The sequence below is a fragment of the Stigmatopora nigra genome, chromosome 3, assembly GCF_051989575.1.
Source record: "Stigmatopora nigra isolate UIUO_SnigA chromosome 3, RoL_Snig_1.1, whole genome shotgun sequence".
Classification (NCBI taxonomy): Eukaryota; Metazoa; Chordata; class Actinopteri; order Syngnathiformes; family Syngnathidae; genus Stigmatopora; species Stigmatopora nigra.
In genome coordinates, this window is record NC_135510.1 from 12380207 (window position 1) to 12398996 (window position 18790).

Consider the following 18790-nt stretch of genomic DNA (forward strand, 5'->3'; position numbering starts at 1 on the left):
CGCCTGGAAGCAGTGCAAAGCAGAGGGTGATAGTTTTAGGAGGGGGGCTAGGGGTGGTCATTTGACAGTTTCAAGAGAGGCACTGACAGTTTCTCTGACAGCCAAGGCACGTGGCAAAATAAATACCAACAATATGCCTCGGGGACACTTCCTCACTGCGGGACGGTTCTATGAAAACAAAGAACATGGAAGATGATTAATGTTCATTACGTGGCTGTCAAGTTGTGGTGAGCTGTCATTGTGAGTGTATATAGTATAGTGTGTTTCATCACACCATGTTAACCTCATAGATTATATTTGCATAGTTTAATTAGATCTAACAACAAACATTTGCCATTCAGAAAGAAAGTAATATTTAGCTTTATTTAATTGAGTTCACCGGGTAAAAAAAACAAAATAGAGTAACAACAACTACCACCAAGTTAAATGACTTTTTTAAATGTTTTTTTTTGCAATGTTGAATCAAAATGTTCTTTTTGGTAGACAGCCAGATGGCTGATCGTTGTATAATTATACCAAATTTATATCAACAGATATGTTTTGAATTAAACAGACAGTTGGGTTTTTTAAATTAATTTTAAAAAATCCATCCATCCATTTCTAAAGCTCTTTATCTTTGTCAGGTTTACGGGGTGCTGAAGACTATCCCAGGTGACTTTGGGTGAAATTCTGGACTGCACCCTAAACTGCTTGCCAGCCAGTTGGAGGACAAACTCACAAAACAGACAACCTTTTGCACCTCACATTCGCACCGCCCCTGAATGAGAATTGATTGATCAAAGACTGACCAAAAAAAACATGTCGGTCAAATTTTGAAGACATTGTATTCTAATTAATGATGCAAATTGAAAGGACAAATAACGATATGATCTCTTTTTAAAAGTGCAGATTTTGAAATCAATGTCAAATTATAGTTTGACAAAATTGTCTTTCCATCCATTTTAGTTCAGTTTGTCTTTCTTGGGTTCAGAGGTGGGAGTCGGTCACCAGGGCACAGTGAAACAAAAACCCATTCACTCTCCCATTTGTACATTTGAGCAATTTTTAGTAAACATATACATGTTTATGAAATGTTTAGAAAGCTAGGATGTTTGCTACTCTGAATGAGGACACCTCATTAAATGGGAAAAGTGGTCTTTTTGGCCTCTTATAGGTTACATTATCACGTTAAAGAAAGATGACATTTATCATTTTAAAAAATGTCTGACACATAGAATAGCCAAGAAGTAATGCTGTTTATCTACCACGCAACAAAGGCAGTGGCTACATCTTACCTATTACAAATGGGATGGTCTCTCTGTGAGAGGTGCATTTGACACCATCAAAAATAAACCTTCCATTCTAGTTGAAATCCCTTGTGACTTTTTAATGTCACACGATAACTCATGCCTCGAAGTGACCATCCCACAACAAGAAAACACATAGCCTCACATCTTCTGCACAATCGATAACTCTGCCTGTATAAACTACCCATTTTATAGTGGAATTACCGCAATGATTTTGTATAAAAGGATCAGGGGAGAGAGTGGATTTTTTGTGAGTAGTAATGAGTGAGTGTGTGTATGAGTGTGTGTGTGTGTGTGTGTGTGTGCTTGCACAATCTTGTATTTGAGTGTGAGAGCAGAGACAGAGAGGCAGAGGAAGGAAGGCTGGAGCCGAGATTAGGTCTGTTCTTCTACTGGTAACACAACGGCATTCAGCAGCTCAGCTCCCATTTGAAGAAGGACGGAACCATCTGTGTGGCACAGGATCTGTTTCCAGGAGATAACAGCTTTTTAATTTGCCCAATACCGCATACGTATTTATTTATAATGTGTATATTGAAAGCGAGAGTGAGAACAAGACACGCGTAAAGCCTTCTCCTTTCTAACGTTCCTCCATTGCAGTAGACTGCTTTGGGGTGGAAGTCTTAATCATTTCAGTCTGTCTTCTTTAGTGCCTGTTTACGCCCCGTCTGTGATAAAGGCCACAGTAGAGGGCAGAAGGAAGAGGAGGGGTTGCCTTAAATCGAGACGTGCTGGTGATATGTACTCCCCTTTGTCTCTGTCGCCCTGTTCATCTGGCTTGATTAAAACACTGCTACTGTAGATTAGCCCAGCTGCTTCCTGTGTCTGACTCTGATCTGAGCACACTTCCAGCCATGCGCTCCCATCAAGTTGAGCAGATAGGAGGTGGACCGGTGCCCCGAGACGACATCCATGTAGAAGAGGGTTACGAAAAGGTCAGGGGTTTTCTGGACATGTGAGGAAGTACAGGGTGAAGAGGGAAAGCAGGAGGTGAAATAGGCACAAGACACGGAAGGGAGGAGTAGGAAAGGCTTTTCTCCTAGTCTTTGCTTTGAATTCATGCGGCAAGGTTAATTTATATGCGTTGTTTGTGACAGTATTTATGGCTGAGTGTTTCAGTCAGCTGGAAGCGTGCCTCTTTTTGGAAAGCATGATTGGAAGTGCAATTTGTCAATGCTGCGTGTGTTGGGGTAATTCTGGGAAAATGAAGCGTCAATCCAACAAATAATTAAGAGACATTTTCCTCCGTGAATGTCTGCATGGTAATTGGCAGCTTTCACCTTCTTGCCTTGCGTGGATAGTCAAAACCAGACACCTTATAATTGCAGCGCATGTAAAACAGTGCTGTGAAATACTTGGAGAGTGTCGTATGTTATTCTTCAGGATCCTAGCGAGCATGTACGCATATAAGGAATGGTGGCGAAAGAAGAAAAAGCGAAATTTTACACGCACAAGCACTTGGGGTTTTACTTGGCCTCCACCCTTAGCTCTGCTCCCACGCTGTGGCGTCAGTGGGCCGGCCATCTACCGAGTGTGTTTCTCATTCCGTCAGATGTTGGGAAGCTGCTCAAGTTCTCCACTCTATTCTTTGACATTCCCCATCTCCCCAGAGAGGATGGGCAGCCTTGTCGCAGTAATGTCAAACACATGTGGAGCGCAGACACACTACGGATAGAACTGGGTGAGCGGCGACCAGAATCACAGTGCATTGACACAGCAGTTTACTTCTCAGTCTCAAAAGTGCAGCACGTTAGCGTTGGGAACATCAACGCTTCACAATCTGATCCGACCACAACTAAACCAAAGCATTTCTCCGAATGGTCTGCATTTGTTTTGTGCCAAAACATGGAAAGTACAAGCCTGGCATTAACTACTTTGAATTTCCAGTAATTTTCTTTGCTACTTGTGCTTATTAGTCCAGCGGGTGTCTTTGAGGCATTGTACTACATAGACGCATTGACAAGCAACAAATATACACCGTGAAACAGATATTTACACTTAGAGACGAGTATTGGATCTGACACGTTTTGGGAAGTGAGAGGAAGCTACAGTAATCTGAGAAAAGTCACATACAAAAGGATGGAAAAAAAAGCCAAATCCACAAGTCCTCAACAATTGAACCCAAAACCTCAACACCACCATGGCTCACTCTCTCTTTGACACAAAGCTCATCGAAGCGTACATTGCAATATGTGGCGCTTTACGCATGGACCACGTCTTTAGTCAGACACCAAACTGATTGGTAATATAGTTGACAGACGGAGAGAGGGCACACAAACGCACACGTGCGTGGCATATGATGTCTTTGGCTTGTTTGCCTTGTCTTGTTTGTGGTGGCCCAGGTGTCTTTGTTGTGCTGACCACCTGACTGACTAGCTGTGAGTTGGTAACGCACGCCCACCTGAGGCCATCTGTTCCACTCATTAATTAGAAGGCAGGCGGCTTCACCTGCACTGCCCGCATTTAAATCACAATAATTAGCAAACGCCACACTTTTCGAGCCCACGCACATATACAGTCAAATCCAATTTAAATCTGAACACAGCAAAATACTCATATAAAGATGACAAACATAAAATGATAAAAGTGCTGAAGCACACGAGATGTGAGATATATATATATATATATATATATATATATATATATATATATATATATATATATATATATATATATATATATATATATATATATATATATATATATATATATATATATATATATATATATATATATATATATATATATATATATATATATATATATATATATATATATATATATATATATATATATATATATATATATATATATATATATATATATATATATATATATATATATATATATATATATATATATATATAAACTAATATAATCTACAGACAATGCTGTTGAAAGCTTGTGATAAATGGGCAGTGAATAACAACTGGATTATAATAAAGGGCATGAATTTTAAGAGGGATACTCAATGATGAAGAGGAGACATCTGCCTGAGTAGAAAGAACGAGATGCGGATGATGGACTTATGCTGTGCGGTCAAGTAGGGCGTCTGTGCTGCGGTTTTGCCACTGCCTTTAACCTCACATCCATTGTTCGAGTCTATTATTGACTCTTCAATTATTCAGATGATATTTACCAGCGCCAATTATACAGGGCCACGTCCGACAGAGAGAGAAAGGCCTCAGTGTTTTACTGTTGCACTCAGCGGCGGAAGAGAGCGCTGTGAAGCTGTTCAAGTAGGGGAAGAACTTCAGGTTTGATCGTGGGGAGCATCTCTATGGGTGCTCTTTTGGGTTTGAAGTGATCATTATGGCAAATGGGCTTTTGGCTGCCTTATTATCTTTAAGTACAATGCCATGATGATAAAAGAAATTGTATGTCTATTCCATTTCGAGGATAAAGCCTAAAAGCAAGCAAAAGATGACACGAGGGTGGCAAGGATGTCATGCAGCACGACACAGTTCAGTGCAGAGTAAATGTTTCCGTTTATCCTTTTCATCTTTATCACCTCCAACCAATCAAGGTAGACCCCGTGTGAAAGAGCGCAATGATTTTGTGTCTCACTTTGTTTCAACAACACTTTGATATCCAGCAAAAAAAACATCCCCTCTTTTATTCCCTACAATAAATGTAAACAACACTAAAAGCTTGCATCCTCGTAATGCAACTGCAAAATAAAACTAAACCACGCTGATATCATATAATAAATATATATCAAAACGGCTTCACATGAGCTGTGGCTTTCCAAAAGTCACAAAAGCGTGCACACTGATTAGTTTCCTGCAGAGATTGCAATATTTTGACATGCGGTATCGGATACTTTAGTAAGAGTTGACATGGAAAACACGCCTCACTCTTACTAATCACTTAAACAAAGTTGGATTGATTGAAGAACCAATTGGGAAAAAATACATAAATACATAAATCCCCCAAATATTTTGGAGAAAATTGTAATGTAAAAACCAAAAAAATCTGAATTGTTGTAAATGTTCTTAAGGAACTATGTTTGATGTGTACAATTGACAAAACAAAACAACAACAACAGTAACAAAACAAAAACACTTACTCTGTGAAGGTCGAGGTTGAACTGAGCTAGATAATCCACAGTTTCTCGATTATCGTTTATATCGCTTCAATCTTCATTATTTCAAGAGTGTGGGCCGGCATACAGCTTGAGTGGGCTCTCTTCCTTTTGTTTGTTTGTTTTTTTATTTATTGGAAAACTGACAATAAAGACAGGCAGAAGCCACCACTATTTAACATAGAAATATGTCTAACTTTCCTTTGGCAGTTCAAAAAGGATTCTTGGGCTTACAATTTCACTTTAAAAAGGTATCTTTTTTTTTGGAGCGCCTCAAAAATATTCACAAATAAGATGAGTCAAAAACCTCGCCTGCAATTGGTCTTTGGTTTTGTAATGTGAAATATAATAACTGGCCCAGTCCATAGAAATCCGCTTTCTTAGTCATGTAGCTGCTTCAAAAAAAGGGTCCCTTGTTTTGATAATAGACAAAAAGCCAAAGTTGTCCAATCCCGATGGAAACCGCATAAAAACTGCAGAAAATATCAAGATGCGGATCCTTGAGTCTGCAGGGTGCGTCTTGTATCCTTGCGTGACTGTTTCAGACCTTCTTCATCTAATTCTTCTTCTTTACTTCTCACTTGCAGGGACAAAAGTCCAAATGTGTCCAATGAGCAAATTCCTCCTGTTGTTTATTTTCTTGATTCGATTTCGTGTCGAAAGCAAGAAGTGCGCCCGTTGTTGACACACGCGCTCCTTCTTCTCCACCTTCACCGAATGTCAAGTCTTTTTTGGCCAGCAGGATGACTTTTCAATCAAGTGCGCTCACGGGCTGCTTCTTCGGGGGCACAAATAGCGCTTGAACCCCTCTTGCTTGTCCTCCTCTCTAATGAATGGAGCTGGCGAGCCCACTGTGCGCACCCAACGCGGGTCTCTCGCCTCATGCGCCTCTCCTCTCTCTTTTTCTCTCTACTCCGCTCGCTGTCCTCTCCGTAGCCTTCTGTCTGCGTTTAAGCACCATCTGGATCTCTCTCTCTCCCTCCCTCTCTCCCTCTCTCTCTCCCTCTCTCTCTCTCCCTCTCTCTCTCCCCCTCTCTCTCTCCTTCTCTCTCTCCTTCTCTCTCTCCCTCTCTCTCTCCATCTCCCCCTCTCCCTCTCTCTCTCCCTTTTTCTCTCTTACTCCCTCTTCCCTTCTCTCACTCTTCCCCCCTCTCTCCAATGCAAACGTAAAAAAATGCGTAGAATATTGTTTTTAATTGCAACAAAACTGTATATAAAGTCACAGTGCGCCTCATCTCTAATGATTCCAATCATATACGAAACTAGGGCTGTGTTATTGTTTCAGTACCCTTACTTACCAGTAAGGGCCACTGTTTCCACATATCAAGATGCCGAGGGGATCGTCACCAGCTAAAAGACATTCATCCTGCAGATAAGCGTCTTTATCTAACATACCAAACAATCATATTGGGGGAATAACAGTTTTTGTGTTTTTTTTTGTTTGTTTACTAAGTACCAGAATCAATAATTTTTACTCACTAATTATATGACACAATCAAAAATAATATCAACGATACTCGCAAGTACATTACGATTATAATTCTTTGAGATAAGGTGAGAATTATTTCATTCATTCATTTTCTGTACCGCTTATCTTCACACGGGTCACAGGGGCGCTGGAGCCAGCCAAATATATGTGCAGTTGGCGGAGGGTTCCCTGAATTTCTGGCCAGCCAACCATAGGCCACAAGGAGATGGACAACCATTCACGCACACACTCATATCTAAGGGCAATTTAAAGAGTTCAACCAACCTACCAAACATGTTTTTGGGATGTGGGAAGGAACCTGAGTACCCAAAGAAAACCCATACAAAGCTGAGGAGAAAAGCCAGCAATGATTATCTGCCGACCCTTCCATTCCAAATGAATTGGATGTCTAGCGCTGTCAATGGCAGCCAATGAGTGGAATATGCGTTTTTATTCCATTGTAGCTTTTATGCTCGCATCTATTTTGCATGTTATTGCTTCTGTTTATTAGGTGTCCTTTGTTGCCTGCTTTAATTAGCACTCTGTAATATCATACAATCTATTTTTTGCGTAGCTCATCTTTACATGCTGCTGTTTATTACTTATTGCTTTATCTTTGAATTTCCTGCTTAACCTTCAGTTTAAAACCAACTACATCTGTGGCAATGTTCTTTAAGCCATTGTATTTTTATCTTGAATGCTTCGCACTATCACGCATCAAAAGACAGCAATGTCCCTAATGAATTGTATATTACTACAGTAGAAACAGGTTGTATATAATCATAAGCATGCTAATTTTAAAGTAACTGAACTATTACAACCTTTCAGAAGTAGTTTGTCTTTCGAATGATTTCATTTCAAATGATTTATTATCTGAATATCAAATGCTGATATATTTGTGATCCAAAAATATTTTCAGGAGGTTAATATATGTTGTGGTTGCATGCTGATGTGACACTGAACACCTGTTCATTGCCCTGATTAAAGTAATGACATCTTTAAATCAGAAGGCTAAATTCTATATTTATATTAGCCATTGTAGATGATCAAATTTTAGCTTCATTGCAATGCAGTTTCACTCCATTGGACTAGTGCAGTAAAGCAAATGTGATGCAAATTAAATGATTTGAAGTGACAGTCAAAGCAGGTACATTCTATAGTGAGAATCCTCCACCTGTCTGCCCATGATGAGGGACAGTAGACAATGCTGACACCCTTCTGACCCCTCCTGTGTCTACAAAACAAATAGAATCAGCCTGAAAAGTACACACAGACAGCTGCTCTGCCCCAACTCCAGTCTCACCAGCCTTACCAGCCAACAACACAAATATTGCTTTCATATGAAGTCAGAGTACCTCTGACTAAATAATAACCCTGCACTGCGAAGGTCCGGCTCTTTTTTCTCCTTCCTCTTTTTTCTCCAGCATGGCAAAGGCTCCATGTGGTGCTCAAACAAGCAGGTATGCTTGCGATTACTTGCATTCTCATGTCAAACTTCTTTTGCTGACTAACAAGAGGGTTACTCTAAGCTACCAAATGAAATAAACATCCATTCAGATTGCAGTTTACCAACTCTGAGCCTACAAGAGTCAAGTATAAGACATTTTTGAAACCTAATTTGTAAGATATATTTCAGCCTCTTATTATTCTAATCACAAATATGTTTGCAAACATTGCAAGTGCACTTACCTTACTCTAAGGGGTGTCCAAAGTATTCCACAAAGGTCTGTAGTGGGTGCAAGTTTTCATTCCAACCCAGCAAGAGGACACCTGTTCACCAATCCAGTTTCCAACAACTGCAATCAGTGGATTGCAGTCAGGTGCTTCTTGTTTTCTGCAGAAATCTCATTGGTCAAAGTGTCTGTGCTGGATCGGTTAGAACAAAAACTTGCACCCATAACGGCCCTCCAGGACCGGTTCGGCTACCCCTGCCTTACTCCATCACACTCCTATTGGACCAAACTTCCCACTTCATATGCTTCAGTATCACCTCCCCTCATTGTACCCCCTTGTTAAGAATACTCATATCAATATAGCATTGCCACTTCCATTAGGTAGCATATGCTGGATATTCAATCATGTTTTTGTATCACAATTCCCTCTGTTCTTTCTTTCTCTCTGTCCCCCAAAAACCTTTTCACCCAGCTGCAGTCTATGAATAAACCACACAATAAAAACATCCACAATGAGAGAACGCCAAACTCCCATGCAGCATATTAAAATGTTTTTTTTACCTATAAAGACTCTCATATTTACTATTCTCTGGGTTCAAGCAGCTGAACAGACAAAAAAACTAACAAGTAAAATAAGAATGTGTTCAAAGGTGTTGCTTCTGGCAGGTATTTGGTGCTGTCTGGACTTTGCTCTCTGGTGGGATGCAGGAAATGGAAGCAAGTGGCGTACTGTATGTGTCTGTGTGGATGTGAGTGACAGAAAGGTTGGTGATGGGGGTTGCATCCAAAGAAAAGAATTCCTGTCAAGGTGACAGCTCCAAGATGGACAGGATGCTATTCTCCTCGGGAACAGCGTCAGTCAACCTGTCAGCCTGCCTCGCCGACAACCGCTCATTCCTCTTAATTTGGCCTTTTGTTGAACGGTCACTGGGTAAGCGCTTGTGCTCCATGTGTTCGGCCTGATAAACTGCACAATGAAACGCACACAACTCTCCGAGATGAACTGTCTGACATTATACTGGGGTGAGAAGTCTCTTTGATGGCATTAATTGCAAAAAATGCTTTGTCTTTTTCTATCTCGCACGACAAACACGCCAGCCCTATGGACTCTATTCTGTTTCTTTTTTTCTTCTTCTTCTTTTTTAAATAATAGTAACATCTCCTGGATGGCTGTGCACATTCTCATATACCAACATTGGAGCATTTTCTTTATAGGTATGGTAATGGAAAGCTCCCTCGGCATGCTTGTGCAGGTGTTAAAGCAGGGTGAAAGTGAAGTTTGCAACACTCACACATTGTAAATCCTTTCTTATAATGGCAGTCATAGGGTAGAGTGTTGAAAGGAGATAAGACCCTGAAGCTGACTGAAAGGGAACGTTAGAACCATTGTATTCCCGCGTAGCTCTCACTTCCTCTATCCTCTGTTCTCTTGCACTTTCAGCATGCCACACTCTGATGAAGCATCCATGAAAGATAACAATGCACAAGTGAAATCCAAGGTGAAAAAAAAACCAACAACAACAATGTTTTTAAAGCATCCTACTTGATCAGATCAAAGGCAGAAAGAATTGGCTTTGTATTGAGGAATTTCCCCAAGAGTCACTTGCATCTTCTTGGAATGACTTTTGTGATATAAACAGTCATTTCTCTGGTCACACAATGTTCTCTCACTTTCACAAATCTTCAATTTGAGCCTGTCCCCAAGCGACTCCCTAATGGTTTGACAGAGTATGAGGACGTGAAAGATTCTGTAATACAACGAGGTGTAACAGATCATTGACCCAGCCACTGAAGCACACACGCTCTGGAATGCATCAACTTGCCGCAATATAAACCCCTTGACATTTTGTTTGCGATCAAGCAGCAAAGTGTTGCTTGTCTGAATCATCCATACATGACGACCATTCCAAATTCAATCTGAGGGGTTTGTAATGGAAGTGTCTTTTAAAAGCTTTTGCCGTACTGGGAAAAAAAAACACGCACACAAAAAAAAAACAGTCTAATCTACTGATCCAGAAGTAATGTGTCTTCATTCAGGAATATCTACTCTCACTGATAAAATAGGCATTTTGCTTTGACGTGATAGTATTTCACATGTTTCTTAATGGAACAGCTTCAATCATAACTTAGTGTATACAATATTTCATTCACATCTGTCCATATACACCAAACCCTTTACTGTAAGGGCTGTGTTCTACACCAGTGATTTTCAACTGGTTTGGCAAAGTGACCCACCACGACCGCTAAAGGACAAGCTGCAAACCAATTCAAAACATAATTTCCATGAATTCATTCATTTATTATCGCTCATCCTTGTCAATGGTGCGGGGTCCTGGTGTCTATCCCAGCTGATTTGGGGTGAAAGGCATACTACACGCTTGACTGGTGGTCAAGACACCCAGTTGCACACAATCACACTGCGACTGAGTGGGCACCGAACCCATACGGCCCACTCCAAAGTCAGGCAAAAGAACCTCTTCACCATCAGGTGCTTCAGAAGTAATGTCTAACCTCTCAAATGTATTAAATGTAAACATTGTGCATTTAGAAACTGAGTAGAACATTTTATGATGAGATGCAAGCAAAAAAAAAAAGAACAATAATCCAAAATGTGACCATTAATTGGCAATGGAACAGGGGGTATGGTTCCCTTTAATGTTAAATTAGCTACATTATAATCAAAACCCAAAACACTTCTGTAAAATACATAAGACAAATGTCAGCTTCATAGGCGAGAATCTTTTGTTAACTATTTCCATAACAACCAACTTCAGTAGCAGTTAATTTACACAACTGAAAATAGTCATTCAATAGTTTCCAGCACGGACTATCCTCATCAGAGCCACAGAAGCCTGTCCCATCTGACTTCAGGTGAAAGGAAGACTACACCCTAAACTGGTCACCAATCCTTTGCAGAGCACACAGAGACAAACAAGCAGTCACAATGGGAATCACACCACCACTGAATGGAAATCGATCCCATGCAGCCCGCATCAAAGCCAGAAAAATGAACCAATACACCATCAGTGACACTAATAGAACATAAATGGATATTAATTACTAAATTAAACAAAGTGCAATTCAAAAGTGTTATAGTACCAAAATGTACTTTTCTGAGGGTTCAGTAGTTACCTAAAATAAGGAATTGAAGAAATTATTATTGGTGAACTTTGTGTGCAGTGCTGTTCATGCATTTGCAGTGTTTTTTTTTGAAACCCTAATGCCATCTTCATTTGTCTTCAGCTCTTATATATTTTTAAGCACAACACTCCACGTTTGTCATGAGAATCAGAAAAAAACACGATAAGTGAATGGACTAGTATTTAATAGTGTTTTTACTCATCAAGAGTCAGGCCACTTCAACTACAATGCCATTGCCTTTCTCTCAGGGTCCACTTGTGAATTACATTATTGACTGTCCATAAATCACTGAATGGCTTTGGTCCAGGACACTTATCAGATCTGCACACTCAGTATCATCTGTGCAGACCTCTCACTTCACCATGTTTGTGAGATCATTACTATCAGAGTCACATCGAAAAAGATTTATTCATTTTCTGAACCTTTCATCCTCACAAGGATCGCAGGGGCTACTGGAGCCATCAGCGCTAACACAGGAGGACTCACCTGGGATCGAACCCTCAACCCCAGAAATTTGAGTTGCTAACTACTCGGCCGTTGGGCCGTCTATCTAAACACAGTGAAGTCAAATAAAAGACAAGGTAGATGAATAATGAGATGCAGTGATTTTTTTTTACACTTTCTTTAAAATCTCCTATACTACTGCGCGGAAAATTGTTATATACACGAATATTTAACATAATGCTTTACCGAATTCAAGATGTAACTTTTTCCCTCATGTTAACATTTCAGGGTCAGCTTCTATATTGTGTGCTTATGCTCCTACTTTTGCTGAGCATTGCATGCACAAACTGTCAAAGTAGGAAGTGACACCCGATTAAATCAAGTGTTGACTCAAGGGTCACATTGTCAGCCCACTTACTGAAAGAAACCGACAATAAAGTTGTCTGTTTATACTGCAGAATACTCTCCTATACATCTTTGAGACAGAGTTTGAGACTTACAAATACATTTGGAACAGCTGTCCCCTCAAATTCCTTTCCATGATAACAATAGCCGTTTTGCAAGCAACTTTTCAGAACTGTTTGACAATTTCTTATTTATTCTGTTTTTAGCAAAATATCACAAACAACTGGGTGATATACACAGCAATTCCACACAGCAGTTACTGATAATTAAAATGACCAACAACAAAATTAAAAATACATTATTAGATGTGAATGTACTTGTAATTGTGCTGGCTCACATAAAAAAATACGTTATATAAGATCACAGTGTGTACCGAACAATGTGGCTAATAAAGAATGAAGAGACTGTATGTTTTCAGGTGAGGAGATGGGGTCTTGGCATGTGTGTGTGTGTGTGTGTGTGTGTGTGTGTGTGTGTGTGTGTGTGTGTGTGTGTGTGTGTGTGTGTGTGTGTGTGTGTGTTTGTGTGTCTGTGCTCAGACAGTTGGTGGTGCTGGCACTGGAGATAGTGAGTGGGGGAAGATGAGGCAGCGTATCAACTTGGGAACATCTGTTCTGAGCACAAACCACAAAGCTGGCGCTGAGAACATAGAGAAGATAACTACTTTCTCCTATGCCCACCTTTCTTCCTTCACACAAACACATCCTACTTTTCCTCTGTCCCTTGTTATACTCACTTTCTCTCCTCAATGAAACAATCTTTTTTTTATCATGGTTAATGTGATATATCTATACATTTGTGTTAAATTTCTCCAGTGATCTGATTATGATGAAAGCTACCTAGATGCACAAAAAATGTATTGGCTAGAAATAAAAGATGAAATTATCTTTTCAGTGTTACTCTATTGTTGTGAATAGTAGTGAAACTTGCTAATTAAGCAAAAAAGGAAAAATCATTTCAAATGTGGATTTAGTTGTGGAAACATTCATTCATTTTCTGAACCGCTTTATCCTCACTAGAGCCCCAGGGGATGCTGGAGCCTATTCAACACAAGGCCGCATGTGGGAAAAATAATCATCCAAATATTCAAAAACAACAAGACCATATAAAAGTTGATTGTGGACGGTTTTAGTTAAGTTTATAATTGTGGCTCATGGGGGAAGACCACAAGTACAAAATTATGAAGTTTATGATAGTTTGGACAAGAGGTGAGAATCTGTTTGAGATTCCCTGTACCTTTCCCCTTGGACATCCTTTATTTAGTTTTCTTCCACTTACCGTCTTTCTCGTTGCTTTCCTTCCTCATCTGGACCCGCTGGGAGGGTGTACTAGTGCTGGGTGGCAGTTCCTCATTGTGGAAAGACGGTGTGTGTGTGCATGTGTATGTGTGTGTGTGTGTGTTGTGTGTGTGTGTGTGTGTGTCAGTATGCTGTTTGCGGCTGATAAGGCCCAGGGAGAAGAGCCAGCGTGCCGACATATTCTTACCACTGTGGTTATCGGCCGTCGCAGCTGTGCCTGAGCTCGGCGACATCTGCTCCCTCACAGGAAGCCTATGCTAGAACTCATCGCGCCTCACACACACACATGCACCCCTACACGCGTGCACAGTAACAGGTAGATCTCCTTCAGAAAATAAAGTGTATTTACAGCTCATTCGGACATATTTTGATGTTTTTTTTCTTCTCCTTCTTGTGTGTGTTTCACATGTGAGATGACTGGATTGGAGCTGTGACACTATAGTCCTACAGGGTTTTTATCACGGAATTACAGAGGGGATGCTTATGACTAAGCCTAATTATAGAGGCCTTATCGGTGCAATGTTCACAAAGCTCATTACTGGCAAGAAATGGCAAGCGCTGCAGGTAATTCACTACACTGGGTATTAGTCTTCTATCAATCTTACAGTTTCTACATATTCAGTCTGTATAAAATTAGGATTTTCATATCTGAATGTTTTTGCTCTCCTCTTGAACCCTTTGCTGGTTTAAGTAAAGGCTGTCATTTTTACTTCAAGATGCTAGAGTTTCTTCAATCAATTACATTAGTTTCATGATCTTGTAGAAGTATTTCAGATGATTTTTTTTTCATTGACTTCATTTTTCACACTATAGTCTCATAAGTATTGCTACATTTGGCTTTGCTTTGTGAATTAATTAAGGCTTTCAGTGTCTACCAATCAACAACCTGTCTAAGTATTTGCTACTACTCGTCAAGGATCTGAGGAAAGCTGGAATCTGTCCAAGCTGACTGAAGTGAGTGTGCATGGTTGTGTGTCTCCTTGTGCCCTGCAATTGGCTGGCCACCGATTCAGGGTGGACCCTGCCTCTGCCCTGGAGTCAGCGAGCTCAAGATCTTACCTTTAGCGCCTGGCTCTACCAGCATATCATGAACACACAGACATGGTAAGAATACCTGGCTAGCGCACATGCCCTTAATTGGCTGAGGATGAAACAACAGGCAACAATAATTCTTTAGCTTTGATCAGATAAAGCCTTCTCACTTTTCTCATCCCCTGAATTGTAATAGATTGGGACAACTTTTTGCACAATTTGAGACGGAAAATATTGACTTGGACTGTGCAGCTTTTTGAATAGGGATAGAACGATAGCGTCTACGAAGGCCCAGAAGAGAAACTCTTCCGAAACCTCTTTTATTTTCCTTTTCAGTAATGTACATATAATAACTTCAGTCATGGTGGGATTGGAATTTTAGTCATGAGCCTTCAATCACCTTACAGGAAAATCAAATCAAATCACACTCACACACACACAGACAAACATAAAAAGTGCCCCCACCCCTCACTTTTAATCCTAAAATTCCACCAGTGCAAGAAAGTATTATTATACAGTCTTTCACTTGCACATTGATTCCAGTCCACTTGTAAACTTGAGAGGCAAATTAAAGGCAACATTTGACGTATATTGAGCAAACGTCAATAAATCCAGTGAATAAAAGAAGCCCTAACAAGACAAATAAACATTTCCCTATTAGTATGCAGCATTGAATCAACACACACTGATTTTCCATCAATCACTCTCACTTAATGAGGACATCTGAGAGCAAGGCATATCATCACTCATCAGGGCAACACATGCTCCTACCTTCACCAGATATGTGTTGGACCCTTGGTACCATCTTGGAATCAAGGCCTCCTCGAAGGAATATATGGCTACTTCCCTTTGCCTTTAGCGCTCTATGGCTGACCAATGTCACTGTGGGGACACGTGCCATGTTTTCACCCTTCTTTTTGTGCTCCAGATGGACTTCAGCAGACATTTTCCCCAAATTACTTTTCACTCTGCTATAAAAATTGCCAGCAATTTTTGGTAATTTGCAAAGAAGGCTGGTTTGAGGGGGTAGACATATAAATATAATGAGCTAAAATATAGGAGAGGCTCCAGCTCACAATAAGGATTTAGGATTTACAACACTGTTGGCTTTCACTTTCAAAACAGAAAGCTTTGGCATGTATCTTCTCATAAATGTCCATCTTTTTACACAACAACCTACTAAATTACTCCTCGCATGAGGGGTAAGATATAATGTTCCAAAAAGAGGAAAGACAAGATTGTATCCTTTTCATCCTTTCATGTCTTTGCCAATTTGGATTGAGACGTATTATCCTTTTTCTCCTTTGATAGTTGTCTTTCAGCGTATCCTCAAAATATTAGCTTTGATGCGGAGGGCCCATAAGTCTTCAAGCAAAAGTCTTTTCAAGATGAAGCCATGTTTGGCATGTTCCGTCCGTGTAGCGATCCGCTCATCTGGCTTCTACCGGGTGTCTACCCAGACATGTGTGAGGGAGACAGTGTGTATAAGTCTGTGTCAGCGGTAGGTCAGTTAGTGTCATGGGTCTATCGAAGGGGCCGTGCTCCGGCATGAACCCTCCTCCTCTGCCGCTCAAACAAGAAGTGCGCATTTTTTGTCACAGTGAGTCTGTAGAAGTGCTTCAACCCCTTGGGGAGGTCACACCACAAGACCTGTTTGGCTGATATTAGCAGACAGCAGGAGGACCTGAACCTCCATCTGGGGTTTCTCTGTAGGATCCAGCTGTGACTGTGGCCAGCAGCATCTTCTTCGCCTTTTTTTTTTTTGGTTTCTAGTTGGTCTCCTTCTGTAGCCTCATTGCCATAACTTTGCACCCTTCATACGCTTGCCATGATACCTTTTGTAAGTATGCGGAGTCATACTTTTTCGTTTTGTCTTTTATTTTTCCTCCAAAAAACTGCCAAGTGGCAATCAAAGGCAACAGCAAATCATTAAATTGTGATTGTTGATATTTTCTGTCTCTACGAACACCTTTTTGAATTTATCTATGTCAAATTATACTTGTTTACTTCATTACTTAGCTGAATGAAACTGGCAGGCGAAATAAAAAACGTATAAAGCCTGCATGAAAGTGGTCATGGTCTAATGTGAAAGCTCCACTGTTGCTATTAATCTTAACCTCTGACCTCTTAGGACTCATTAACCCTAAGTTCTCAATAACCCGCATACACACACTCATCACCAACACACACATACACACACTCATCACCAACACACACATACACACACTCATCACCAACACACATACACACACACAGATATACCCAGATATACACAAACATTGCAGGAAGCTTCTGTTGAAGCAAGTTGTGTGCTGATGAGAGAAGTGAGAAGTGAGAGGGGATGTGAGCACATGATGTGCCAAATGCCTGCTTGAAACCAGATGGTCATCAGCATAGAGGAAGTGAGAGAAAAGCAGTGTGTGGCTGAGCGCGAGAGAGATAGAAAGAGGGGCAGAGACAGAGAGAGGAAAACTCGTCCTTCACGGCATAATGACATTTCCCACAGTTATTCACACTATGATTGCAATTTTATTTGTGGTCCACTTTTAGTCAATCAAGAATTAATCAACAGATGCTAAACCTAAATTCAAGCTAGTTTATCTTCCAAATATCATATATTGCTTGTTCTCATTAGGGGTTTCATGTGAGCTGGAGCCAGTCCCAATTCATTTTGGGGAGAAAGTTGGGTTACACTGTGGTTTAATCACTGACCAATCACAGTAAGTATATCATTTGTACACAACATTTACATTCATTAACTTAAATGGCTTTATATCATTTGTGGTCTTCAAGATCGAAGAATATGGTGACACACAACATCCGTGTGAATATTTGAAAACTAGAAACTTTGAGGGAGATGTGACATCCCTAAACCTAATGTGAACCCTATAGGAATCAACAATTTTATCAAAATTAAGCTGCCCATAAAGCCTATTTGCAATTTGTGGATTCATATGTAAATTGGTAGAAAAAAAAACAATAATATAATTCATTAATAGGTTTATTCTCACAAAGGCCATAGGAGTGGCGGTGCTAGCTAGGGGCAGCTGGCATTGGGCAATCTGAATTGGTTGCCATACAATAGCAGGGTACAATGAGGCATACAGAGATATTATTATTATTTTCTGAATATATTAATTCATTACATTCATTTTATTAACCGCGTATCCTCACAAGGGTTGTGGGGGTGCTGGAGCCTATCCTAGCTGACTATGGACACCATGAATTGGTGGCCGGCCAATCACAGGGCAAACAGGCCTGGGCAGAACATTCAAACTCCACACAGTGAGGGTCGGCCTGGGATCGAAAAACAAGGACCTCAGAACTGTGAAGCCAACGTTTTAACCACTAGGCTACACTTTTGAGCATAAATTCTGAATAAATATATGTTTTATTTTGAGAATGCAACCAGTGGAAAGGCTTGTTTGTGGTGTATGATTTTGGGTTTCAAAATAAGCTTTAATAATAGATGTGAATCTCTGGCATCTCCCTCAAAGTACATAAGACTTAATATGCGACAAAGTTGTTAAATAGATGCGATCTATATTGTTTTAGACACATAATTTAAAAAATATTCATGCTGAAGTTGTTCTGTCATCATGTAAAAGCAGTAAGGTAAAACTTGTTGTAATACGGATGACCACTAAATATAATCTTCATTAGTCTTATTTTAATATAAGATGACAAAATCACAGTCAATTTTGTAATTTGCTAGTAATGTAGCTCAACCTAACCGATACGAACGACAATTTTTTGTAGGTGCCACCTATTATAAGAGCCTTTGCCCTTTTGACACTCCCCCCCTTCCCCAGATGTTGGCAGGTACAAAATGAGTTTCAGGTGGAGAGAGAGATAGTAATTGTGCCATAATCACTGGGAGACAGCTCTAACTCCGGCAGGTGCTATCAGAGTAGCGACCCAATGGTGCCTTCTACCCTCTGATAAGGTCAGAGGGGGTT

At 40.2% G+C, this 18790-nt stretch overlaps 1 protein-coding gene across 7 annotated transcripts in view; it reads right to left on the reverse strand.

Moving 5' to 3' along the window:
- The window catches only part of cbfa2t3 (CBFA2/RUNX1 partner transcriptional co-repressor 3), a 38190-nt gene extending 21876 nt beyond the window's left edge, over positions 1–16314 (reverse strand). For 2 of the 7 annotated variants that reach the window (XM_077713797.1, XM_077713796.1), the window contains exon 1: positions 15603–16301. In XM_077713797.1, coding sequence (XP_077569923.1) covers positions 15603–15777 — 175 coding nt within the window. In that variant the 5' untranslated portion in view covers positions 15778–16301. Of the gene's footprint in view, positions 1–5355; positions 6324–8527; positions 8647–15602 lie in introns of those variants that run through there. The other 5 variants (XM_077713795.1, XM_077713794.1, XM_077713799.1 and 2 more) reach the window with 5 other exon arrangements.
- Between the last annotated feature and the right edge of the window lie 2476 nt (positions 16315–18790).